Source organism: Lipotes vexillifer, unplaced genomic scaffold, assembly GCF_000442215.2.
Source record: "Lipotes vexillifer unplaced genomic scaffold, Lipotes_vexillifer_v1.1 scaffold2194, whole genome shotgun sequence".
Classification (NCBI taxonomy): domain Eukaryota; kingdom Metazoa; phylum Chordata; class Mammalia; order Artiodactyla; family Lipotidae; genus Lipotes; species Lipotes vexillifer.
The window spans coordinates 358,357-385,822 of record NW_006777784.1 but is presented as its reverse complement, the minus strand read 5'-3'; the positions used below and the strand labels follow the sequence as shown (position 1 = coordinate 385,822).

At 45.2% G+C, this 27,466-nt stretch overlaps 1 protein-coding gene across 1 annotated transcript in view; it reads right to left on the bottom strand.

Annotated features, from left to right (window-relative positions):
* MYO16 (myosin XVI) overlaps nt 1-27,466 on the bottom strand; it is a 463,256-nt gene that overhangs the window by 79,651 nt on the left and 356,139 nt on the right. Inside the window, exon 29 of the mRNA XM_007451283.1 lies at nt 10,388-10,490. Coding sequence (XP_007451345.1) covers nt 10,388-10,490 — 103 coding nt within the window. The remainder of the gene's footprint in view (nt 1-10,387; nt 10,491-27,466) is intronic.

Here is a 27,466-nt window from a genome sequence, read left to right as displayed (position 1 = left end):
CTGCTGATCTGAGAATGTCACTGTGTTCCTTTAAAACACAGATCTTTCTCCTTTTTACCATGCAGAGCACTTTCTGTACCTACCGGGTAATCTCTTTCAAACAGAAGCAGCCTCCCAAACCCCAGCATTTCCACAGGCACGCTATGGACAGTCCTTCACACATTCCTGGTTATTTATCATTTTCATGTAGCACCTAGGTGCATTGTATCTCATATATTTTCCTGGTTTACCTGTCTCACATTTATTCACCCACCTATCCTACCATCTGTCTGTCTTATCCATCTATTCACTCACCATTCGTCCATCCACCCATCTGTCCCTCCATCCATCACCCCATCCCTCCATCCTTCTACCCGTCCCTCCATTCATCCTTCCACCCCTCCATCCTTCCACCCATCCCTGTATCAACCCCTCCATCCTTCCATCAATCCCTTCATCCATCCTTCCATCCCTCCATCCTTCCACCCATCCCTCCATCCATACTTCCATCCCTCCATCCTTCCATCCATCTACCCATCTGTCCCTATGTCCCTCCATCCATCCTTCCATCCCTCCATCCATCCTTCCATCCCTCCATCCATCCTTCCATTCCTCCATCCATCCTTCCATCCCTCCATCCCTCCCTTCATTCCTCCATCCTTCCATCCATCCCTCCATCCCTCCCTTCATTCCTCCATCCTTCCATCCATCCCTCCATCCTTCTATCTATCCACCCCTCCATCCCTCCAGTCATAAATCAAACATGTGCCTAGGGCCTTCCTAATACCAGGCACTGTGCCAGGCTCTAGGACCACAAGGATGGATAGAATCTGCTTTCTCCTTTGAGGAAGCTCAGTAAAACAACGCATGTAACTAAAAGCCATCTTTTTCAGGCTGAATTCACATATTTCCCCCGTTTGCTTCTTTGATTCCTTAAGTTTCTAGAGAAGACCACTATTTTGCATATTTATATTTATTAATAATACTACAAGATTTTACATTTTCATGGTGGCTTTGAAAAACTACTAAATATAAATATTCTAATGTTCAGTCTGGCTCTGAATGTATTTTGAAACATCCTCAAAGGATACATTTGTACTAAAATACAAGTTCTTTTCTCTTTGTTATAAATAGACTATTTTTGAAGTTTAAGTTCAATGCAGAAAAGATAATTACAGCTACACACATCTAAAAGAGTACTGTATCTTCTGGTATTTGAAGAAAGTGGTTTGGCTCGAATTACATATAATTACAGGTTAAGAAAAATTAATGACTCTCACCTAGAACAGTATGACCTGTACAGCAAGCAGTGATGAATAAAAACTACTATTCTGTGCTTACGAGTGAACTACGCACTATGTGATCCTATGTATTATTTCATTATGGAAATCGTCCCAGTATGGTCGAGAGTGCTTAACAGAAAAAACAAATCTCTTCACCCCATAGCGACACGTTGTGAAAAGCAAAGCAGTGCCAATCCCAGACGAGGCTGATTAGCTCCAAAACCACAGAGGAAAGTGCACTGGATAAGTTAATGGATTCATTTAGGGAGCACCTTTAGTCTCTGTCTTTTTAACCAAATGGGCTCAGTGATGTCAATAATATTCACCTGCCCTGTGGAATGTGATGTTATAAATGATTAACAGCAGCATAAACACAATCAGAGCCATTGTGCTCACCGGGGTGGGTACAGACACAAACTCGGAGCATTGCCACCGCCAGCAACAGAAACGTTACTGCCGTTTATGTACTTTGATGTCGGGTTTACTTCTAAAAATATGAATCCTCGTAGCCCTTCATCCTCATCATCTTCTTTAAGAGTATTTTTAGAGTTTTAGATTTTTAAAAAATTACGGAGAGCTTTCCTAATGTTCTGTGGTGTGCTCATGTTTGCTTTGAGACTCACCTATGTTTACTTTTGTGAACTGTCTTCTGCTTTCAACTCCAATAGGGCCAGGTCCTTTCCACCTTTTTTTAAATAATTTTTATTGGAGTCGAGTTGATTTACAATGCTGCGTTAGTTTCTGCTGTACAGCAAAGTGAATCAGTTATACATATACATGTATCCACTCTTTTTTTAGATTCTTTTCCTGTATAGGCCATTACAGAGTATTGAGTAGAGTTCCCTGTGCTATACAGTAGGTCCTTATTACTTATCTATTTTCTATATAGTAGTGTGTATATGTCAGTCCCAGTCTCCCAGTTTATCCCTCCCCCTCCCTTTCCCCCCTGGTAGCCATGTTTGTTTTCTACATCTGTGACTCTCTCTCTGTTTTGTAAATAAGTTCATTTGTACCTTTTTTTTTTCTTTTTCTTTTTAGATTCCACATATAAGCAATATCATATGGTCTTTTCCATCTTTGGAGCGCCACACATATTTTGTGCAGCAAATTCACACCTGCACAGAAGAGCTTGAGCATATTCCTGACCTAAAGTAATGCGCCGGTTTTAAAAGAGTGTTCACTCTTTGAGTCAGTTAAATGTGGTAAGACTGTTGACTGAAGGTCCCTGTGAGGTTCCGTCCCTTCTCTGCCTCAGCTACCCTCTCTATCCGTCTGCCTCTGCTCTGTCTCACGTAGGTCACGACCTTAAGTTTACTGCCTGGCTCCCGAGCTCTAGTCTCGCTTGATACGTTTTTTCATGTTTAAAGCCTAAATCAGATCACGTCAACACCCTCCCTAAAGCTCATCAATGGCTTCACGTTGAACTTGAATTAGAACACTGTGCTTTGCTCATACAAGTCCCCCTGGTTCTGGCCCCTGCGTCCCTCTAAGCGTCCATTCTCAGCAAGGTGGATTCTGCCTCAGAGGGTGACGTTGGCTTCTGATGGGCAAAACCCCCCTTAGCTATGACAAGATTGGTGGCATACAACAGATGCTTAATAAGGGCTTATTGAATCTGGAGTGGGGAACACTAGACTGATGCAGAAGAGATAGACTTGGATGAGGTGTAGGCAGGACCACCATTTTTCAGTAGTTGTCAAGAGCCAAGCTTGTCCAGGAAGATTGATCCTTGAAGGGCCACAAACTACTGTAACAGCTAAGATTTTGTCCCCCAGTCCTATTCCCTCATTCATTTTTTTCCATGGAGGGCAGCGACAGTGAAATAACAAAGGCTGAGAAACTCTGCACCACGGTGTGGTCTCTCCCCTTGTCACCGGTGGGTGTTCGGGGCTCCACCGTCCTGCTCCCATCTGCGTTCTTCTCTTCGGCCGCCCTCCCCTCGGGACAGCACAGAGGGCTCCCGCCCCACCCTGCTTCCTGCCCCATCACGTGACTGGCTTCTTGCCAGCCCTCAGGTCTCAGCCTGAACGTGGTGCCTGTGGAGATGCCCGTTATGATGCCCGCCCACCTGAGCTAGGGACCCTGGCATTCGCCATCACAGTGTCCACCTTGGTTCCCTACCAGTGAGGAGTTACAGGACCCTAACCTGTAATTATTTATTCGTTTACTGCTCACGGTACAGACCTCCCATCCCCGCCCCCAGACTAGACTGTAAGACCCCTGTGAGGGGGACAGGCCATTCCTCCTTAACATTGCATCACAACTGCCTGTGTAATTTCAGGACACAAACGATGCTCAGTTAAGGCTGTTGACCTGGAGTTAGAAGAAAGTAGATTGATTCCTAAGACCTGAAAATTGCGTTAGCCATAGGCATACCCTGTTCTCACTTAGCAACGGCTGAGTGCCAGATACTACACTAAGCCTTTTGTTTAATGAGGCTGAGAGGGAAAACATAAAATGACTTTAAAAAAGAAACTATCACACGTATCAGCCAGACTCGATTGTGGATACTTCCATTTCCAAAAGAAACGTGATAATAGGTAGGAGGTTCGTTCGTTCATTCATTTAACAAACACTGGTTGTCTACTGTGACCCAGATCCCAGGAGACGTGATCGTGAAACACACACACACACACACACACACACACACACACGTGTGTGTGAAAATATATAAGAAAAAAAGGGATGTAATATTTGTCCTCAGTAAAGTTCAGAGTGAAAAGGGAGACACACTGTCCAAGAATCAAACATCTGTAATGTTATTTTTAAATACTGAGTGAATACGCACCAAGGGTTTGGAGTAATTATCTTTAGGTAGTTCAGTTGTGGGTGATCTATATTTTCTTCTCTAATTTTCAAGTTTCTTATAAAGATTGAACACTATAGCAAAATTATATTCACATATATGTGTATACGTACGTGTTTACTTCCCAGTCACAACGCACATAGTACCAAGAGATACTCTTAGATCCCTAATTTTTATTATTTTCAACATTAATAATGCCAGAGACAGAGGAGGAATATGAGAGAAAGAGTAATTTTACAGGCTATTTTCTAGCTTGAACTTACGGTTGATTTATGAAGTGCCCCTCGAGTAATAAAACAAAGGCTATAAACCATTAATTTATTGTGCTAATAAGAGCCAAGGGCCCTTATACAACGGCCTCGTCTTCAAAGATGTAAAGAAAGTGGAGCATGTTTAAAACTTTTAACAGTTTCTCGCTCTTACTTTTATTATCTTTTCTCTACTGGACTATTTGGGATTAATGAAATAATCACTCCTTCATCCAATGATTTTATTTAATGTTACGTTAATGTTGCAATTCTTAGTACTGTCAGAGTGAAGCCTTCCAAGGCCGTATATTTTAGAGAGACACGCAGCGGAATCTAGGCCATGCCTTACATGAGAAGCTATAAGGAATGAAAATTACATTAAAGGATGATGATGAAGAAAATGATTATTGTAATTGTTTTTTAATTAATTAATTTATGGTTTTGGCCACACCACTTGGCATGTGGGATCTGAGTTCCCTGACCAGGGATCGAACCCATGCCCCCTGCAATGGTAGCGCCAGGGAAGTCCTGTCGTTGTTTCTGTTAGTGAATAAACACAAACAGGAAACGTATATTTCATTGAATGTGGAGTCTGCCCTTTGTTACTTCCTTCAGAGTCTCTCTTCCTTTCTCTCTCACGCACACAAGGAGTAAGAATCATATCAGGTGGGTAGTTGAGGTCAAGTTAAAGTTCTAATTGCGCTTCTTACTTCCTGTCTGTACCATCTTGAGCGAGTCACAGGCAGCCTTCCCGTGTCTGACCCCCCATTCGTACAGCCTTAGAGGAAACGTGAAGTCCCTCTCAGGTTATCATCGAAATTTCTCCTTCCACGCTGTCCTGCAACAGGTGTCACACAGGACACTCTGCTTGTCCGCAAAGCTCCTCTCACCCCAAAGTTCTAGAAAAGTCTGGAACAACAGTGCAACCTACCCCTGTGAAAGCCTTGCTAAGTGGGGGTCAGCCACCCCCCAGCCCAGCTCCCCCTGGGCCCTACGAGTGCTCGGGGCTGCACGGCACCCCTGGCACCCATGAACGGGCTCTAACAGATTTGTTTCTCTCTTCGTCACCCTCCAGATGGCTTTAAAATGAATATAGCATTCAAATAACTACACAGAAGAAAGCATCCTCTAACCAGTTGATTCATATAAAATGTGTGAAAATCAGATGATACCATTTATTTTTCCACTTAGAATTAGTTTCAAAAGTTTTCCCTTTATATAAATGACATAACATGGCAAAACACGCATGTTTCACGTGAGCCAAAGTGCCTGCCGGTCGCTGGTCTATGGCTGGGGGAAATCAGGGCAGAAAGTGTTTGATTAAATGTACACAGTCCGGAGGGATTATTTTTAAAGTTACCCTTTAAAGTGGGACTGAATTAAAAATGTATATATTCAAATAAATGAAATACCTGAATAATTTAAGAAAACACCAAATAGTAGAAGGTTAATAACTAGCAGCTTAATTTAACTTGTTTTCAAACTGTGTAGATTTTTTTTCACCACAAACGAAGTATGCCACAGACTTTTTGTTTCGTAAAGAAAAATACCTCTGGTGAGACAGAATACAGTCCTGGAAGGCAGTCATGTAGAGTCCACTCAAATCATTTCAAGAACCTTCTATTTCTTTTTCAGCAACTTAAATTCTGCCTTGAAATAAGGATAAAGCTCTGATTCGTCCAGCATATTTTTAAAATATGTCATTTCATCAACATGAACAAGAAACCATCACCAAACAGGATGCTTTTCCAGCCATCACTACCTCAAGATTTTTCTTCACTTTTCATTAAATTAAAACCCCCTTCTGTTAAAACAGTGATGCTGAGTATGTAAAGGGAGTAATGGCCTGAGTGAGTCCGCCCAAACTTGTGGGGACCAGTTCGAATCCTGTGAAGATGCCTTTGAGAAGAAAGGGCCGGTGGTGTAAATTATGCAATAGGTTAATTATTATTTGGAAACAAAACTGCTTTAGGCAAAGCACTGTCAGTGTGATTTACCGTTTTTTTCATAAAAGCTTAAAATAATTAAGTTGACCCTACACAATATTCCACTTAAATTGCACTTAGGGAGTGGCTACAAATTTTAAAAGTCATTTGTAATTACAGGAGTAATGCATAGATACATGTACCTTCTAAACATAGATACAAGCCAAAAATTCCATTTGATTCTCATTCCAAAACCATTCCCCAGATATTAGCACTGTGTGTGAATTGTTCCAGGTTTTAAAATTCCGTATATGTCTGTGTATACTCGTATCTAAACGATAGCGTAGGTTTGGTGGCTTCTTACTGACACAGGCTCATTTATTGGCCCTGCAAATCTGCACAGAGTGTCTGCCTGCATCTTTCCGTCACCTGTGCTGGAGACACAGCAGCAAACCGGGCAGCCGCGGCCTCCCTGGATGCACGTCCTCGCTGGTGGAGGACAGACAGGCAAGGCAGCAACTTGGTCGAAGGTGGGCAACCTCAGGACTGAGAACAAGCACAGGACACGGAGGTGGGGGCTCAGTCGCGAGCAAAGCTGGCAACCTGCACGCTTCAGCAGGGCTGTTCTGCACCTGCCTTTGCCCAAGGGGTGAACTCGAGGCGAGCGTCCCCTAGACTCGCATCTGGCCTGAGAATCGTCACCACACCTGCTGTTTCCTCCGGATGCCCGGAGCATCTAGGTCTCCGCTCTCAGACTAGAGCTGACATTAAACACTGGACAGAGCCAAATACTTCTTCCCTTGAGTCCAATTCCTTCTTTTCTCCCTTTCTCCTCCTCCTCCTTTTCTTGCAAACTGCAGTCAGGACCTAGCCTCCAAAAGCCCTGGCTGCTGAAGGGCCAGTGGGCTGACGGCTGCATACGAAACGTTCCGATCAGAATCGCCAGCAACGCGAAGCAGCCAGCTTCTTTTTCCTCCATCTACTGGGCGAATCAGAAACAGAAAAAAGACACGAACTACAGGAAGCAATCTGCTCCGACGCATAAACGAAACTACCAGTGCCTCTGATCGAAGCTGAGGCCGGGACGCATAATCCATGCCTTTCAAGTTCTGTAGTCTGAGGAAAGGGACTTTCGGTAGCTACATTAAAAGAGACAGATCGAGGCGAGTGCAGTGGAAAGAACACAGCACAGAAGACCCAGGTCTGGTCCCAGCAAAGGGGCCTCCCCACCGAAACGAAATATTCGCCGCGCCTTGTATTTTAATCAGTATGCCTCGCTCTAAGACGACCTCCTCATGTCTAAAATGAGGTTACTCCTGTTCACTGCCTACCTTTCTTCTTCTGCATGGAATTGTTATAGGGCTTAACTCAAATAAAGCAAACAAAACAAAACAAAACAAACCCTATAAATAGTTGTAACAAATTCCAAGGATGAGAGGAATCGTTACTTATGAAATATCAGGATTTCCAGGGCCTCACGTACGGACTCCAAACCCACGGCTACATAAACAATAAACAGCACACGTGGATTGGTAAACAAACGCACAACACTGAAGGGAAGACGTCTCTCCTCGTCTGAAACAGAAGGAAATCCCGGTGTTCAGCACCACTGATGGAATTGCTGTAACGTGCAAAAGAACAGGAACGATGGGGCTAGAATCCCGCTACGGATGATGCAGAGGCTTTCCTGCACAGGCTCTGATCAACGTCTGGGAGAAAGGAAGCAATCTCACAAGGTCCCCAAGACCCATCAGAGCCACAATTAAAGGATCATGTTTTTAGCTAAGAGAATTGAATTTCTAGCTAACACTCTACGCAGATTCACGCAGCAAAGGATGACTCCAATCCCTTTATGTTCTAGCAACGCTTCTAAAAAACTTGGAGATATAGAATAGCCATTAATCTCACGCTAACCACTCACAGCCAAAGGATGAACACGGGCGGCTTCACAGGAAGTGTACGTTGGACTCAGCAATTTGAGATCAGGCTGCCCATACAAGAACCACCCGTTAGGACCTGCTGTTGCTTCAAACGGCACCTATTTAATCCTCGTCTTCATTAACCAACCAGAAGATAGCGGTAACAACTCTGCCTGTAACTATCACCGCGTTTCGAACAAATGCTTTGTTTCTGAAACCGAGGGGTCTGCCTTTCTAGGTCAGAAATAAATAATTTTTTTTAAAAAAAACTTCATTTGCTGTTTGACTAGCACAAGAGTGAAACATGAATCAGCTTTATTTCTGTGAAGTCAGTGATCTGCCTTATAGCATAAAGTATATGAAAGGTTACATCTTGGAGAAGCTGGAGAAAGCTGTCTTTCCTAACTATTCAATAGGGAACGTATAAGCAAACATGATCAGCAAATGAATACGTTTCTTTTTTTTCTTCGTCTTGTATTTTTGGCCTCCTTTGGGGAGATAAAGAGTGGTGAGGGAAAATAAACTAGTGTAATGAAACGGGAACTCTTCCGCATTTTTTTACTTTGATGCACTTTTTCAAAGTCCCTTTGTATGTGGGGTTCAGTGTCATACCGTCCCCAGCTGCACTGTCAAGTGTCCTAGCACACGTGGGCGGAGGGACAGCTGCCAGGCTGCACTGGCTTGCTCCCCAGCCCCCTGCCGCCTCACGTCTGACCTCACACTCTACGCAGGTGTCTCGGAGGAACGACGGCTGGTCAGGTGTTATGGTCCCTGCCAGTCACTCTCACGGTGGAAGAATTCTTCCAGATTCCCTCACTTTGTCTCGACAAGTCAACCTTCTTTCTCAACATTAATAAAGTAAATTATTCTTATCTGTGTTTTTTTAAGGAACAAAATGCAACGAGAAAATCTTCGTGTTCTATATTCAGGAAACACTAGTGTTCAGGTACTGGCTTAAAAGTTCTGACAATGAGTCAGTTGAAATAACTTCACCGCCTACAGGCTTGTGGAACAATTCTGCATGTGAGCCCACATCTTATGCCACTGACTGGAGCGGGGCTAGCTGACATCACTCTGTGTTAGCAAGTCCTCCTTCCTCCTTTTTTTATCCAATCTTTTGGCACAAATGTGCATTCATGCCTACTACCGACTGTGTGAGCGTCCTCCTTCAGACCACTATTTAAAGCTTAACTCCATTATTAGGTAAAAAAAGGAAAGAACAGGGGACAGGATAATAAAGAAAGAGGTTGGGTGGCACAGACGATGAAAACGTTACTCATCGATGCTAAAATGCGAGGTTCTTAGTTCTTCATCGTAGACGGATGAGGGTGTTGGTGTCAATCCAGGATTCAATACCTGTCTTACCCACACGGGGCCACTTTCAGACACATAAGCAATTCTGAACCCTCTCTTCATGTCATTTCTGCACTAAAGTACTCTTTTCTGGCCTCATCAACTATCATGCATTTTCACTTGAAGATGCTCTATCTCCCTCTCATTTTTAAAGAATGAGATTTATGTCTGCTTTCCAGTAATGGTTATGTTTTGCCAAAGCTATTGGCCACCAAGCTCTTTGCCACCAATGCACTTTCAGATGCTTTATATCTAGGAGCTTGCAATAATTCCTGGTGTCGTGGACTCTACTCTATTTCCTGTTATTGCTCTAACATTACCTTCTCAGTTCTTTTGCTTTTCAAATTCCTCTTTCTCTTCCTAACCCTAGTCACGGTGGCATTCTGAGTTGCTTCAGGGATTAAACAAAATCCAAACTGTGCCCTTGTGTTTGTGGGAAGCATCTCCCTGCTCTTCTGTCTCCTGTTCCTTCCTCCTTTTGGGAGCCTGGCTATCCCTCCAGCAGACCCCTGAGCTCTTCCAACCCCCCCCCCCACCCCATTTTGGATCCTCCGACTTCTGCTCCCTTTTAGACACTCCAGAAAGCTCTGGTACCAGCACTGGGGTCTGCGATGTGGGCAAACTTAGTGGGGCTTCCGGACTTCACCCCGCACTGTAAACAGAGGCTCCGAGCTTCCTTCATCCTGTGTTTGCTGATGAAACCGGTGAATCAGAAGGACTGATATGTTTCCAGGGACTACACTTAGCATCTCTCTTTGCCGAACACATCACAGCAATTTGTTTTTGCCAGTGAGACTGGGGCAGCTCCCCATGGGGACTCGGTTCCCCTACTGGAAACCCCAACTGCTCTGGTAGGAGCTTGTAGGTCACCCACCTGCCAGCCTGGTAACGGGCACTGCTGCAGAGCCAGCCGGCATCTCTCCTCGGCCGGCAGCATCCTCTTGTCGTCCGGGAGGGTCTCGGCCAAGGGCTTATACCTGCAAAAAGCAGTGGGGACAGGAAAGCCATGACTGAATTGGTCATCAAAGGATTATCTGCAACAGGGTTGCCTTTGTTACCCTGTTTCTTAAACTTTTCCCGTTCTTACTTTATCCCATGCGCCCCCAAATCTCCATCCATTGTGCATTTCACATCGGACCACTAGGAAACAGCCCTTATCCTTTACAAGGAAAATGATTTTAAAAGGAACCAAATATATCTCTCAATCCTGTAATGTATCTTTAATATTATCAGGGGTGATGCAAACCATTTATCAAATGAAACTTTGAAGAGGAAGAATATGAATCTATTAGTCCTCATTTAAATTTGTAGAATACTCTTAAAATACACCTTTTAAGGTATTCCAACATTCTTTGATAGTGTTCGAGAGTGAATCTAGAGGTAGTTAGTATCTATAATAAAGGGACACCAAAACACCCCAAAGTTTTATTTAAGTGAGAGGTAGAGAAGCTTCCTCCCCATTGAGTAGATACTGAGTATTTTAAATCTTTTAGAAGGACATTTTATTTTTGGAAAGTTCCTCAGAATAATTAAATTTCACTCTTTGGCTGAAATTCATGACTATATAAAGTTTTCCTATGGGTTTCTAAAAAAAATGCCTTTCAAAATTATATGACCCATTAAAAATAAAATCTATGTGAAATTTTCATTTGCACTTAGGGCATTTAGCCTGACATGTAAGCCAAACCACATTAGGAGGAGGAGGAGAAGGGGGAAGAGCAGGAGGAGACATGGAGTGAGGGAGCAGGAGAGACAGGCAGGCACTCAGAGACTCAACCCCCTGTCCCGGCTGAAGTCCCACCCCCTCCAGGTTCTAGCCCCGCCCCAAGGTTCTAGCCCCTTGGGTGAGTCTCTGCTCTCCCTGGGTCTCACTCAGTCTGCCCATCTGCAGAATGGCTGGGCCAGACTGAGAGCTCACTGCTGTGCTTTCAGGGACCCTCCACCTACCCCTCCTCCTCAGGGGCCCTAAGTGGGTGGGATATCTAGCTGCATCCCACCCTAAGCCTTACCTGCTCTTGGCCCAGGATAAGGATCCCATGAGGCTTGATGGGGTGCCAGGCGGCTAGGTTCTCACCGGAGCCCTGCAGCTCTCCATCCTGGTAGGCAGACCACAGGCCGTCCCTTGTGGTCCAGGAGAGGCAGATGTGGTGCCAGCCATTGTCCTTCAGGCTCAGGGGCAGCTGGGCCACCTGAAAAGAGGTTCCCGCAGCCCCAGGTCAGAGGTGCCACAAGGCCCAAGGCTGGAGCAGTGGGATGGGGAATGGGGAGACCCGTGTCCCTCCTTCCAGGGACTGACCCAAGGCTTGCCCTGGGCGGGAATTGCTCTCATCCAGGGTAAAAGGAGCCTGGCCCACGCTGAGGCAGGAGGTAGATGGGCCCCAGGCTGAGCAGCTGGAGTTGGTCCCCTGTGGACAGATACTCCAAGATGAAGAGGAGGAGGAGCTGAGCCCTGCCCAGGTAAGAGACAGAGACCACATATTTCTCATTCTCGAGGTCAAGGAGACCTTCCCGACTATACATGTGCAGAAAGGCTCCTTGGAGGTCAAAAAGGGATTGATGTCAACCTACCCATAGGCCTCTTCACTAGAATCCATCTTGGCTAAGAGATGCATGTGCACACATGGGAGGACCCAGAGATAAACCAAATACGGACTCAGAACCAGGCAAAGCAAGCTGATTGGCCAAATTAAACCCGGAAGAAATGCCCCATATAAGTGATTCAAACTACCACGAGGGCGTGACTCTCTCTGAGCCCACCCGTGTGTGCCTATTCACACGTACTCTTTTACCTCCTAATAGACACTTGTTTCACTACTTTCTGTCTCTCTGTGGAAATTCATTTCTACACAGCTGATGGGCCAGGGCCTTGTTACTGGCCACTGGTCCCTGGTGGTGTAGTGGCAAGGATTCAGCGCTCTCACTGCTGCGGCCTGACTTCAGTCTCTGGCTGGGAACCGAAACCCTGCTTCAAGCCTCTGCAGGCCGAGGCCACCCGAGATCAACTCTACTTCCACCCACCAGGCCAGACTGGAAGAACCAACATAGCCAGCGACCTCTGAGAGACAGAGTGAGGGCCCTTCCTAGAGCCACCCTGCTATGATCATGAACTACCTCCTGCTGGCCTGGGAGGTGGGATTCAGAGAAGCTCTAGGCAGGCAGGATAGGGGGTGAGGTCAGGCAGCTGCCCCAGAGATCAGCCTTTCAAGACCCAGCATCTGAGAGAGGAAGGCTGGCTGTACTCAATGAGAAAAAAACATCAGCGAGGCAGTAGTCAGGAGCTGAGCAGGAGCAGGGCCCAGACAGCCCCCTTTCTCTGCAGCATCTTTGTGGCTCCTGGTTGTTAGGAGCAGGCTCTTCCGTTGCTAAGCAACTGGAGCCTGGTGGATTAAAACCAATTTCCTGAGCTCACTGAAAGGGGGAGGGAGAGAAGGTACAATGCAGATGCCCTGGGGAAGCTCATCCCTGCCTCCAACCTTTGTCGGTGCATGCGGGGGGAGGGGGAGGGGAGGGGAGGGGAGGGAGGGGGAGGAAGAGGGGGAAGGAGAGAGACAGGAGAAACAAGAAAAAAATCTAACTGCATCTGGTGTGTTTATGATCCTCACGTTGGGCTGCCCTGGGAACTCAAAGGTGATAATTAAATCACCTAAGTTTTCTGTTATTTTCTGTAAAATATCTCAGCTTTTCACCTAAAGTTTGTTGCAGCAAATTTGGCGTCTTCTCAAATGAGTCCTTTGTTTCCTGAGGACATCTAAGGAAGGCAGTGTGTCACCTACACACCCGGTTCACCACCCCCATCCAGCCGAGCACGGAGAGGGCTGGACGTGTCCCACTGGCGGCCACCGCACTTCTTTCTCTCTGCAAGCGAGGTAGAGAAGCGAGGTTGGAGGGGGAAGCGCAGCAGGAACTGTGGGTCTGGGGTGTAACATAAATACTGAGAAAATGCACCTGTGTGACTTTTTCAGTAGCAGACTTTCATTTCCCCTCTAAAATCCTTTTAGCATTGTCACCGCAAACTTACCGTATTATTTGTCCTGGATTGAGAATTGTCATGATATTGCTAGCCGTGAGTCAGACAAAATAAATACGGCTGCATCAGCAACACCCTCCCTTCTCACACATAGATTTTCGCTCATGTATCAACTCAGGGTACAGGAGGGGGTAAAAATAGCAAGCAACAGAGACTGAACAGGAATTGTAGTGCTAGAGGCACGGCTCTGAAAAATCTAGCTCATCATTTTGATCACACTGAATGGTCGCAAATGATCTGTGGATGATGGAAGTATTCAGTGATTTTTTTTGATAAGAGGCAAGAATATGACTTTCTACCCTGCGGTGTGCGGAAGGCCGGGAACAGGAGAGTGTACGGGGGCAGTGGAGGGACCACCTGAAGGTGCTGGGCATCCCCCAAAGATGCTGGTACATGACCGGAGCATCAGTGGGCAAACAGGGATTATGTGTTACAATGTTTAAGTGGTTCAAAGGTGATAACTGATATAACCGTGCAATGTACCTGCATAGGCGAGAAACTGGATTGGGGATCTAAACCAAGATTCAGGTTCCAGCTTTGCAGCAAATTTGCTGTGAGGCCCTTGGCAAAGCACTGAGCAGGTAATCTTCCACTCTCTCAGTACCGCACATGTGTGCGACCCAAATTCTATGTTCTGTTGTAATCATTAATTTAATTTTTATCTGTCCTCAAAATGTGTGAGCTTCCCCAGGGCTCGGGGTCATCTCTGCACATCCCATGGTGTCTGCTCGACTGCCTATGCGTGTAGAAAGTATGCATAAACGAAGAAATTGGACTGGGGGAGTGGAGGATGGGGAATGACGCTTCTCGAGCACCGAATGAATGCAGGGGACTTTTCATAAGTCACTTCGCACACTCCTCCAAGATGCAGGGGGCATGGATGCTAATCTCCTTTTGATGGTGAGAAGCTGACGGTCACAGAAATTAAGTCACTTGCCCAAGTTCACACAGATGATGTTGAATTGTGTCTCCCCAAAAGCAGCGTGACCTGACTTGGGAATAGGGTCTTCGAAGATGTATCGCAGTTAAGAGGAGGTCAGTAGGGTGGGCCTTAATCCCAAAGGACTGGTGTCCTTATAAGAAGAGAAAATGTCACGTAAACACAGAGACACAGGGAGGACGCCACATGATGACGGAGGTGGGGAGGGAGGTGACACAGCTGTAAGGACTGTGGGGCCACCACCTGAAGCCCAGAGAGGCAAGGAAGGAGTCCACCCAGAGTCTCAGGGGCTCAGGGCCCGGGCGATGCCCTGATTTTGGACTTGTGGCCTCCAGAACTGTGAGAAGTACATCTGCGTTGTTCGCAGCCCCCCAGTTTGTGGTGCTTTGTGAGGGCAGCCCTAGGGACCTGACACAGATGGTGGAAGGGTCTGGGATTGAACCTGGGGCAGCCTGACTCCGGAGGCAATGTCTCCACCACCATCACTCCGGCCAAGGCGGGAAGGAAGCAGCCCCGGCCCCAGATGGCTACAGAGTGAAAAGAGACGAGCTTGCGCATCAAAGTCCCAAACGCACAGTAACCATCAGCACACGGGACACGCAGAGATAAGAGCTCTTGGTTCTCTGACCTTTGGGTGACTGAGCTTTTCTTTAGCAGTAAACTAAACTCATAATGACATACAGACTCATTCAAACACTCAGGAAAATCAGCGCGTTTCCACCACTTACCCAGAGTCACACAATGCAATGAAATCACTCAAATTATCTTCTCATTCTTTTATAATTGTCTCATTCTGGAACTTTGCTAATTATCACCAAGAAGTGAATTGACATAATTCAAGTATCTGAATACAGTATTAACAAGTCAGAACAAAAAACCTTAACACTTGGTGCCTTTTTTTCTCATTTTATATTGTTCTTTTGACACCTAAAATGGTATAATTCTGACATTTCAACCGAAAAGACAAAAACGTCATCTTAGACGGGGTGAGGTACTCTATTTTAGTGTAATTAAAAACATCTTGTCTTTTGGAATGTGAGTGTCATCTCTGGGTGGTGTCACGGGCCCATCACTGCACTGAAGCATGATCTCATAGAAACTTCAATTTCAGACCAAATGGAAATAACCAGCCCGAGCCTGGGGCTGCACATGGTCCTGAGAGTGCTGGTGTGACTGGAGAAGGGACTTCTTTGCGTGTTCCCCACACCCTCCTGGCCTCTGTTGCCCAAGAGGTGGTCACCTCCATCCACTGAAGATTCCCTATCCTCAGGCTGACACCTGCCCTGCGTCCCAGATAAACCAGCCGGCTCTGAGAAGTCAATGTTAACTCTCCCAGCTGACTCACTCTTGTCTCATCCTGGTTTGGCATGAGGGGCATGACTGGCACCTAGTTCCACATCCAGAATCTGGGTCATGTGGCTCATTCACTCGGGCTCATTCAATCAATCAACCAATATTGACTGAGCACAATATAGATACTGGGAATGCTGCAGGAAACAAAACAGATCCTTATACCCCTTACATCCCATGATGGAGAGAGAGATAACAGAAATGTAAATGAGGACGGATGTCAGATATGACAAGAGAGCTGGAGAAAAATAGAGCAGGGAAGGTTTCAGGGTGAGCAGATACCTGCTGGTGAGGAAGGAGACATGGCTCTCTCTGCGGAACAGGGATCCAAATTGAGGGCATGGGGTCTGGAAGCCTGGGGTGGGATGGTACCTGCTTAGGGAATCAAGGAAGCAGGCATGGCTGGAGCAGAAAAGCGGGAGGAAAGATGGAGGAGATGGACCCACAGAGGTATCCACACAGGGTGAGGACGTAGACCCCACCGGTGAGGCCAAGGACTTTGGCTTTGACTCTTGAGAGTCCCGGGGAGCAAGGCTTGGAGCAGACGAGTCACATCACTTGACATTTAAAGAATCGTCACAGCTGTGAGGCTGAGAGCAGGCAGAGGGAACAAGTGGGGGGCTGGGGAGACCCTCTGTACGCTCTTCCCACAGCCCAGGATGGAAGCAACAGGAATGGTAGGAATTGGTTGAACTCTGTCCACATTTGAGGCAGATCCAATAGGATTTCCCAGTGCACTGATGTGGATGTGAAGGGAAGCGAGCGTGACGTCATTTCTTGACCTAGGAGACTGAGGATGACGTTGACGTTTACTGAGATTGAGTAGTCTGGGAAGGGTAGTTATTTCCCTGGGCCAGTGCTGCATAAACAGAAGGAAAGAGTCAGTGCAACTCAGGAGAACCAGAAACAGGGAGTGGAGGTGAAACTCCCAGAGGAGGTACAGACCAATGTCACCAACACCCCCAAACCAGACCTAGTGCCTCCCTGGTTGTCAATTCCTCAGCCGGGGTCAGTCTCTTCTCTGTCATGACCTTCTGTCTGACCGAACAGGACAGTACTTACCATGTGGGAAACTGGTTCTCTTTCCATTACGGTTCTGAATACTCGGGGTTCTCTGTTCCTCGGGGTAACACAGTTGAAACCTATAACTGTGTTAGACGCTCCATTTGCCTCACTTCTCTTGTGAACGTGTCTCCGACGACTTTCGTCCTCCCCTTCCTGCCAGTCTACATCCTAAGTTGCCAGTGTATAAGTGTGGGGTTTCCCAGCAAGTTCCATCATGGTTACTGACGAGTTCTATAACACACACGCTCGTCATTAAGTGCTTTTTCTGCACCAAGGATTCATGAAACCTCTCCTCAATGCACTCACAGAATCAAGAATATGATGACAACAGAAGAATAACAGACATGAGCACACCTTACAAAATTATAAGCGAAAGAACCACATTACTGGTCCTTTTCATTTTGGGGTCTCTGTTCTAAGATGGGTAGATTGAACTGAAAGTAGCAGAGAAAAAGCTAACAATTAAGAAACGTAAAGTCCAATAGAACCTAAGAAAGTGATGAAATAAATATTCCTCTTTTCAAAAGTGGTTGTTCCTTCTAGTTTCAAGGAGAACCTTGACATTCTATCCCTCATGGTCCCAGAGACAAAACAAAACAAAAAGGCTATGCAGTGACCGTAGATGTCTGGTTAAACACTGTAGTGACTCTTAGTTGACTATAATGAAATTGTAGAATCATTGCCTTAGAAAGATGCGAGGGATATATATTAAGCTAGTGCTTTAAAAAAAAAAAACAAAACTTAGATGCAATTTCTCTGAAATTGTTTCTGTTTGCTGAATATGGACTTCATGTCTTCATTCTCAAAGAAAATTCTGTCGTGACAGTTTCAATCCCGAAACCACTTAAATAAATACGAAAACCAAGAAATAAGAAATTGAAATAAGAAAACCAAGACCTGATGACATTTCTCTTATTAGGGACATATTTTAATTACTTATTTGAGAACAACAAAAGAATGCTTGAGGATTCCCGTTAACCTCCTTCTACCTGAGACAGGCCTGGATAATCCATAGAAAGAGGAAGATGGAGCATGGAGGCAGCTCTCCGTCAGAGGAAAGATGGAGAGAGACAGCAGGTGAAGAGAGGTGCAGGGGGGGGGGGGGTAGGGGCAGGTGGGGCTGGGACTGTGTGATTTCAGAGCAGCCCGGGGAAGGCAGGGTGCGAGATGGGGTCCACAGCGCTAACCCTTGTGGAGAGGTGCGAGCATGTCAGCACTGACAAGGGGCTGCTGGATTTGTGATTGAGGACTTGAGACAATGTCCAGAAGAAACCAGAATCCTAAGGCATCAAGACATTAGCAGATGGTGGAGAAGCCCGAGGACCGGGCTCTCGTGGTTCATGGCATAAATAAAGAAAATGTCATCAGCTTGAGCATGAAATAGAATCAAGCAAAGTTTTGGGGTGTTTTGCTTTTCAGCGGCAGGGAAGAATGTTCAGACCGCATGGGCAACACTTGTAGAAATCGACGAGTACTACATTCTATCCATGCTCATTTTTGTGTATTTCTGTTTTCCTCCAGGTTATCTCGCTCATTAAGGTTTAGTTCTGATAGGATGAGGACACAGTTTCTTCTCTAACCATTCCCTTGAAATCTTCCCACAGGGCCCTGTGTGGTTTCTCTACCTGGCGTGTAGCACGAACGTAGCCATCTGGCTATGGTTAAACAGGGATGCATTTTACCCCTTCCACAAACTTGCCTGGATTGTCATTGTACTCTGCGGCTGTACTCTGCACATCATATTCCTGCTCTCACGGTAAACACGGTGCAGGTGCAGAAGGGTGATTTTCTAGCTATTTGGGGCCAATTTCCAGCATTTGGGATGCTGAGTGGTGGGTTGAGCGTAACAGCTGCCTAGCAACGGGACTGACATACGTCATGAAGATGGTGAGAAGTATAAAGAAGCAGGAATACAAGTGGGCTTGAGAGAGAAATAGAATCTATTTCAACGTGGAGGTTGGGGGGAGGACAGGAAGGAGAAATGAGACACAGAGAGAGGATTTGCACAAGTGCTTTTCAACTAAAGAGGATCACTTTCTTTTCCTTTTAAAGACAAGGATGCGAAAGCCAAAAGTCCAAAATCCTCTAGCTCACACAAAAATCCATAGTGTTAAGTGTTACCCATTCTTTGTCTTCTTCCGTGAGTCTTAAGGTTTAGAAATCCCAGCTAGGGTTGTCGGTCGGTCTGGGTGTTAGACGCCGGAGCTGACGGTCCTGTGATGGGCGGGCTCTGCTCCACCCGCCACGCCCATCTCCGCGGCAGAGCAAAGCCTGAGCTGCTCAGCGGACCACGTGCAGTCTTGATCACAGGCACCTGCCCGTCTTCTCTCAGCTTCCCACAGGTCCTCTGCATCAAGCCTGTCAAGCCACTTCTGCCCCCCAACATTTCTCTGCACCTGCTGTGCCCTCGTCAGCCTGATACAGTTTGCAGTGGGTTCACCTACATCCCCTCCTCAGTAGGCACCCCCTTTTCCTGTAAATTTACAGGAAGAACCGGAAAGGGACGTTCGCTGTCTTTTGCCATGGCCTTGGGGTCTCCTGGAGTGTTCAGAACTGAAATTTGGTCTTGAGTTTCCTTTTGCATCTGTTGGGACCACCATTAAGCCCCTCAGGATCTACATGTGACTCTATTAAGGGGAAAAGTCTTTCCATCGTTACTATGACAATCCCAGACCTACTGCTCACGCCACTGGGCAAGACTCAGTTCTCTTCTCTTTCCAAATGATGGAAACTAGGCTGCTGTCATCTTTAGAAAATGGTTACACCATTCAAAGGCCCTGTGGCTCTTCACATTCCCATGGGGTTCCTGGTTCAAGAGCCCCCTAGGAGCAGAGTCCTTGGGAAGAGTTGCTGGCGGGGGCGGGGGGCAGGTGGGCAGTAGTGGTGGAAAAGCCGCCCCATTGATGTCACCCCAGAGCTGCACGCCCACATGACAGTTCTGTCCGAGGCTGGGTGACTAGCTTGGTGAGGGTCATCCCTAACTGCTACATGCAATTCTCTGGAGTTCAGAATGGGTCAGGGGAGAAGCAAGGTGGGGAGAGAGAGATGGAGCCAAGGGAGAAACACCAAGGAAGAGTTATCCAGTGCCTAAAGATTCCAGGTATGATGATGGGTCAGTCCGTATCATCACTGAATTCTCACAGCAACCGCAGAACGACATTTACAGAGATTACATGATAACTGCAAAAAGTTAGCTTACAGCAAAGCTAGGTTCTTACTCGGGGCTATAGAATTGTGAGTCTAATATGGCTCCTACTAAATGTGTACGAGAGATGGGACAAACACAGATACTTGCCCCTTTTGTTTTTGAGCCTGAAAGGATGACGGTAACCGTCATACAGATTAATGTATAAATGAGGACTATTAATAAAACAGGAAACGTAAAAGCAGGACCCCATGCTACTGCCTTGAATTCCAAGCCTCCTATGGCAAGATGATATTCCCCTTCTCTCTCTCCTTCTCTTTCTCCCTCATTATGCTGGGGGGGGGTGGGGTGTTGCTTTTGTTACTGTTATTTTGAGGACATTATTATGCTATTATTTAATGTCATCACAGCCACATTTATTAGGCATTTATCTGTTACGACTCTAAAACACAGCATTCAAACTTCAAACTCAGGGCCTGGCTTTTACATCACTGCTGGTGGAGATGCAGAAGCAAGAGAAAGGAGATAATACAGAAGAGTGAGGGGGGGCCCTCCCTGGTGGCGCAGTGGTTGAGAGTCCGCCTGCCGATGCAGGGGACGCGGGTTCGTGCCCCGGTCCGGGAGGATCCCACATGCCGCGGAGCGGCTGGGCCCGTGAGCCATGGCCGCTGAGCCCGCGCGTCCGGAGCCCGTGCTCCGCAACGGGAGAGGCCACAAGAGTGAGAGGCCCGCATAACGCAAGAAAAAAAAACAAAAACAAAAGCAAACAAAAAAGAGTGAGGGGAATCCTGGACCCTACTTCCTGGGCCAGCTGAGAGGCCCTGGAGAAGCCCCTTTAGCCTTCATCTGAAACCCCCGGGATGATTTTGTGTGAGTTCTACCGAAGGTGTGCCGTTTCCCTCGGCTATGACCGCTAATGTGCCAACCGGCTGCAGCCTGGGAGCTGCCGGCACGGTGAAGGCGGTGGGTACCAAGGACCACACAACCAAAACGAATCCACTCACGCCATATGGTCACTTCCTCGGAAGCATCTCACTCCGGAGCCCGCGGCCAAGCAGACTGTCCGGGGATGCGGCCTTAATTGTGTGGCATTCATTCAGGCACTTCATGTAATTAAGCCGGAGGCTCTCATCCCAGACAATATGGGAGTTGAATAATAAAAAAGAATGCGAAGTTCTACCTTGGCTTCTGGGATTAGGCAGTACCACTCTGCAGATAAAAAATGGATCCAGAGCATCTGCCTAGAATTTACATGACAATGCTCTCAAGTTCTCTTACTTCAAGCCCGTCCCACCATTGCATTTTAATTGTACAACGGAAGAACGTTCGAATTATTCAGCAAATGGATGGAAGTGAAACACTTAATTAAAAGTGTCCTGGTGTGAAATATACACAGAGTTCCATTTCCTGAGCAGCCTTTGCAGCAGGTAACCTGTTTCTTGGCCAGGGTTCTACTTGCTTCTAATAGGGCCCGAGGATATTTTTCCACACAGAAATCCCATCCCTGCATGTACGGCACTGCAGGGCCATCTACTGTGGGGACACTTCAAGCTGGGCCCTCTCGGGGGACTGAATCTGTGATGGAGCTGAACTAAGGGTTGCAGGAGAAGGACCCAATGCTGCTGTTTTCCGATCCCGTTACAGATGCCCAAGAGGATGCTTAGCACAGTCGGTGAGGACGTTGAAGCTGACGTGCTCCATCCTTCCCCCTCCACACTTTGCAGAATTTACTGGCTGAGCCATAGCCTGTATTCATCAGGTACCAGAACAGCTTGTTTCCTTAAACTGAAAAGAACAGCTGTTCATTTGTTGTTTAAGCCTAAATGAGAGCCCTCTCTAAGCTTTGTGGTTTCAGTAAAATTATCCTGTTCCTAAAGCAATTTGCTCCCTTACCGAATATCCACTGAGGTTAGTCTGACCTCCTATCTTTGGGTAGGAACAGGAAACCAAGGCAGGTTGATTTATTTGTTGGAAATATTTGTTGCTCCAGTGTTTTCTCTCCCTACGAAACACAGAAGACACGTCTTCTCCAGGTAAATGGCTAAGAAATTTTATGAAGACTGGTGGCTAATGCCAGCTGCTTTACGATTTCAACACGTTTATGTCGATTTCAGATATTGAACTGAGTTACTTACAACCATAGGAACCTGCTATTCTGAATATCATTGTTATTATAATTGGCTATAGCAGATCATAAAGAAGAATGAAATTATTATGAACTCTGAGGGAACAGCCTGGCACTGAAACTAGATCTCCCGATTTGCACAGGGATGAAATTTTCTTTTGAACGTCTACTTCTGAAAATGTGTGACAAGAGCTGAATGAAGACTTGGGGTTCAGTATCTGAACCCAATAATGTTTGTTAATTTTGGAAAGTATTCATTATTTTTAAAAATGCTTTATTGAGATGTGTCCATATTGAATGCATTCAACTGGATGAGTTTGGAAATAACTGTACCTCTGTGAAACCGTCACCACTATCAACGCCATAAACATAACTATCACCTCCGAAAGTTTCCTTCTGCCTCTTCTTTATTTTTAGTTATTTACTTATTTATCTGTGATAAGAACATTTACATAAGATTTACCCTCTTAGCAAATTCTTAAGATAACAATACAGTACTGATAACTATAGACACAACGCTGTACAGCGGACCTCTAGGACTTACTCATCTTGCAGAACTGAAACTTTGTACTCTTTGACCCTCACCTCCTTGTTTTCCCCTCCCGCCACCCCCTGGAAACCACCCTTCCACTCCCTGTTGCTATGATTTTGACTATTTTAGAGCCACATACATATACGTGAGATCATACAGTATTTGTCTTTTTGTGTCTGGCTTATTTCACTTAGCATCACGTCCTCCAGGTTCATCCATGTTCGCACAAATGGCAGAACTTCCTTCATTTTTAAGGCTGAATAATATATTCCATTGTATGTGAATACCACACAAAAGGCATTAATTTTCAAATACCGTCATCCGATACTTCCATTTTTCCAAAGAGGAAATGCAGATGGACAACAGGCACATGAAAAGATGCTCAACATCGCTAATCAACAGGGAAACGCAAATCAGTACCACAACGAGGCATCACCTCACATCTGTCAGAATTGCTAGCAGCAAAAAGTCTACAAATAACAAATGCTGGTGAGGATGCAGAGGAAAGGGAACCCTTGTGCACTGTTGGTGGGGATGTAAATTGGTGCAGTCACTATGGAGAACAGTATGGAAGTTTCTCAGAAAACTAAAAACAGAACTACCATATGACCCAGCAGTTCCACTCCTGGGTATATATATCCAAAAAACACAAAACCATTAATTCGAAAAGATACATGCACCCCAATGTTCAGAGAAGCACTATTTACAATTGCAAAGACATGGAAACAACCCTAGTGTCCACCGACAGATGCATATGGAGAAAGAAGATGTGGTACATACACACAATGGAATATTACTAAGACACAAGAAAGAATGCAGTTTTGCCATTTGCAGTAACATGGATGGATCTGGAAAGCACTGTGCTGAGTAAAATGTTAGACGGAGGAAGACAAGTACCATACGATATCACTTACATGTGGAATCTAAAAAATACAACAAACTACTGAATATAACCAAAAAGCAGCAAATTCACAGATATAGAGAACAAACCCTTACCAGTGGGGGGAAGGGGCAATGCAGGCATGGGGAAAGGGGAGGTACAAACTATTGGGTATAAGATAGGCTCAAGGATGTATTGTACAGCACTGGGAATATTGCCAATATTTTGTAATACTTGCAAATGGAAAGTAAACTTTAAAAATTATATGAAAATTTAAAAAAGAAAAAGGGCAACTGAAAAAAAAGACAAAATTGACATTTCTATTGTGGTGAGTCATGGAAAATTAGCAGCAGTAAATTCTAATGTCAGTTAACTGAGTTGTCATCTTCAGCCAAGACATGCAAGGAATGAACATTTTTAAGAACATAGGATCAAAAGGAAAAATTTAACATCTATTTTTTTTTCTCTTTTAATGAGACACTTTAAATACAGATATTGTTACTCTTGAATCATATAACAAATAGTGAAGGGTAACTAACATTTTTGAATGAGAACCCAGTACACCCGTATTTTGAGGGAAAATAAGATGTGCACATAATTGTCATATTAAATATTGATTACTTATTATTACTCTTTGAAAATATTGGCTGGATAAGTCCAAATGATGTAAGATGCATGCTATTTGAGATATCTTGGAAATTTAAGTATATCACTCACCATTAGGTACTGATGCCTCTAATGGAAGTTTTAATTCAGAGAAGGCATGATTAAAGTTAGTACTGACTAGAACCCTAGAGGAATTAATAATATGCAAAATGCTCTGTGTCTTCATGTCCAGTAACATACTATACACCTTTGGCATCGCACACACTTAAAGGCTCTGGTTCCAATCATCTCTAGCTTTTCTATCACTTCTCTTGATAATTACCATTAAGATTAACATGTGTACAACACTTTGCTGGATACTGGGAAAAATGGTGAACAAGATATGGTCTTGCCTTTGCATGTCCTGTCAAAAGAATTCTGGGCATTGTCCAGTGGACCCTTGGGGATTACCGAATTCTACAGAGGTATAATCTTTGGTTGCTTTTAACTCAGCTATTTTGCAGCTCTGCTGTGACAGAACTTAAACTACAGAAACTGATGACACGCAGATAGTTTCCGTCCAAAGCAACACAAAGGACGTTCGTCATGGCGGGGTAAATAAATTTTGCCCCTAGAGAATATAATCTCTGTAAAGAAATTCTTCACTTGTAAATCAGATCAGGTTGTAGCACCTTGTTAGTCTCCTCTTTACCTAAGGAACTGAATAAAATCTTTGATAGGTGTTCATAACACATTTGTATGACAGTCATGATTTTCCCCTTTTGAAAGTTGTGTTTTACCACAATGTGATGTGGTAAATGAGAATTAGCAAGGGGTGCGTTAGCATTGGAACAATAATCAAATCCAATTCTCCTCTTCATCCCAATATACTCTCCAACCTCTGCAATCCACTTTCTATTTTTGCGCCCATCATTTTATCGAAACCTCATATGTCAAGATAGCTAACAAATTCTCTACTGTCAAATCCAATGGCTGCATTTCAGGGCTTTTTTCTCCTGCGACCCTTTCTGTTTTCATATAACTTGACCTTTCTGTGGCATATGAAACCACTGGCTCCTTCCTCCTTGAAATAGTCTCCTTGCCATTCTTCGAGGCTGCCCCTCAGCTGTTCCATAACCTCTCAGCCTCCTTTATACACTTCATCCCCTCCATCCTTCTCATCAATACATGTGCTTTTCAGCACTTGCTTCTTGCCCCTCCTGGAATCTCTCCCTGAGCCGTCTCAAAACCCGCAAGGCTGTAAGGATCCCTTATAAACTGATGTTAAAATTGTGTGTACGTGAGACACAGTAACCACTTTCCTGAACCTCACACCAATGCGCCCCCTTGCCTCCTGGACAGCCAGTGTGGATCTCCCACGCACACCTCAAGTTCCACACCCCCTCCTAATACTCCTATGTGGGATCTACCGTCTTTCCACCTCCTCACCCGGAAAGCTGGACATCTCTAAAGACAGGTCCATCAACGTGTCCTGATCATTTCACATCCTAAACATCTCTAAAGTTTCTGTCGTCTTCCTCTCAATTAAGTTCTCGCCACAAAGCCTCAGCTACTTATGTCTCAATTCCTGGAATCGATAGTCTCCTAACTGCGCCTGCTTTGCCCGGTCTTTCCAAATCCTCACACCGTTATTCTCAGCATTTTTCGGGGACTCCGCACCTTCAGCACGCGGTCCTAGTTTTTTTTACAGGCTTTGTGTTTCCCTAGTCAAACATCTCCCGGCTGTCAGGATCACGCACTCCCGCCACGTTGAATTTTACTGAACTCACAATTCATCCTTACTGTTGTGCTTCTGCACCTGCTTGTGTGGACAACTGTTCTTTGCTTTCTTTTCTGGTTAATCCTAAGTGGTCTTCAAGCCTGGGGTCAATGACGTCTACTCCAGGAGACTTTGTGAACCCTCCCCCTGGAAACCTACCTGCCTGGACTAGACACTGCATGCATCCTCTTCTGTAGCATCACTCCCTTTGTCATCCTCGAGTTCCCTAGCTTCCGAGGCAAAGGAGAATATTCTATGCATTCCATATGTTTATCCCTAAAGTACTGCACAGTATTTATTACTATGCTGAAGACATTCCACAAGCTGCTGAGTGACTAAAGGAAGGATAGGAAGAAAAGCGAGGAGGGGAGGTGGGAGAAAATAAAATTCTAATGGTTATTTAAATATTCTTTTATATAGTAAGATAATTAAACCTATAATATTTATATATAAGTATATGCACTTATAACGTAAATGCACTTAAATAATATTTAATATTATTTTAATAGTAACTCAGGGATATTGTTTTGCTGGTGACCATCCCCTTATGTAAATATATAAAAACCAATGATTGTACCATCACATCGCATATTAGACATCAAGTGAAAGCACAACAATTTCATAGTCACGTATTTCTTATTTGTATTTGTAACATATCTTAAGCGGACTTGGCCATTTTTGACTAGCTGGCACCTGGTCACCATCTCCGAGGTGGAATTCACTGTCCACCGTTGCACGGACTCACTTCATGGCAGCAAAGAGGTGCTGGTTACTTCAGCAGCATCGGACCCAAGCGGGGGGAGCAGATGTGCTCATGAGGAGAAATCAGCAAAGATCTTTTGTTCTCCAGGCCACTGTGCCCTGCACAAGTGCCACCTAGCAGCACACTTTTTCTCTTATCCATTGGATCGTTTACAACACTTTCCAAGTCCCCACTGCTCTTCAGATGCAGTCTTCTTCACCTTCTGAGTGGGTGGTATTAAAAGAAGCTGATTTATTGAAAACCATTTTTAAACTATCCCCAAACCATCTACAAACAGGACTGCTGAGTGGATCAATTTCAGTGAAAATGACAAAATGGATTAACTTTAAACCTGTGTTTGTATGTAATACATAATACATGTGTTGCTCTAGAAAGGTGTGTAGTGCACACGTGACCCTAGATCCATGTTACGAAAGGAGGAAGAGATGCAAGCTCCGACTTCGGTTGCATCCCCAGACACTTCACCTCTTTCACAAACTGTTGCCAGTACCTGGTGTGATGCTGGTGCCCGTGAAAACCCTCTCCTGCCGTCACAATTGCCACCTGCCAGGTGCGATGTCTGTACACGCTAGGACTTAATTTATAAGGAACCTGCCCTTATACAACATTTAAGCAAAGTGTCTTGCTCACCTACACTCGTCTTGGGAAGGTTTCAGGCCACATTCCTTACAGTATTCCTTGGAGGCCATGGAGCTCTTGACCTTCCATCTCTTCTTGTCTGGCCTCTTCTCATTCTATCTTTCAAAAGTCCTGGACTCTCA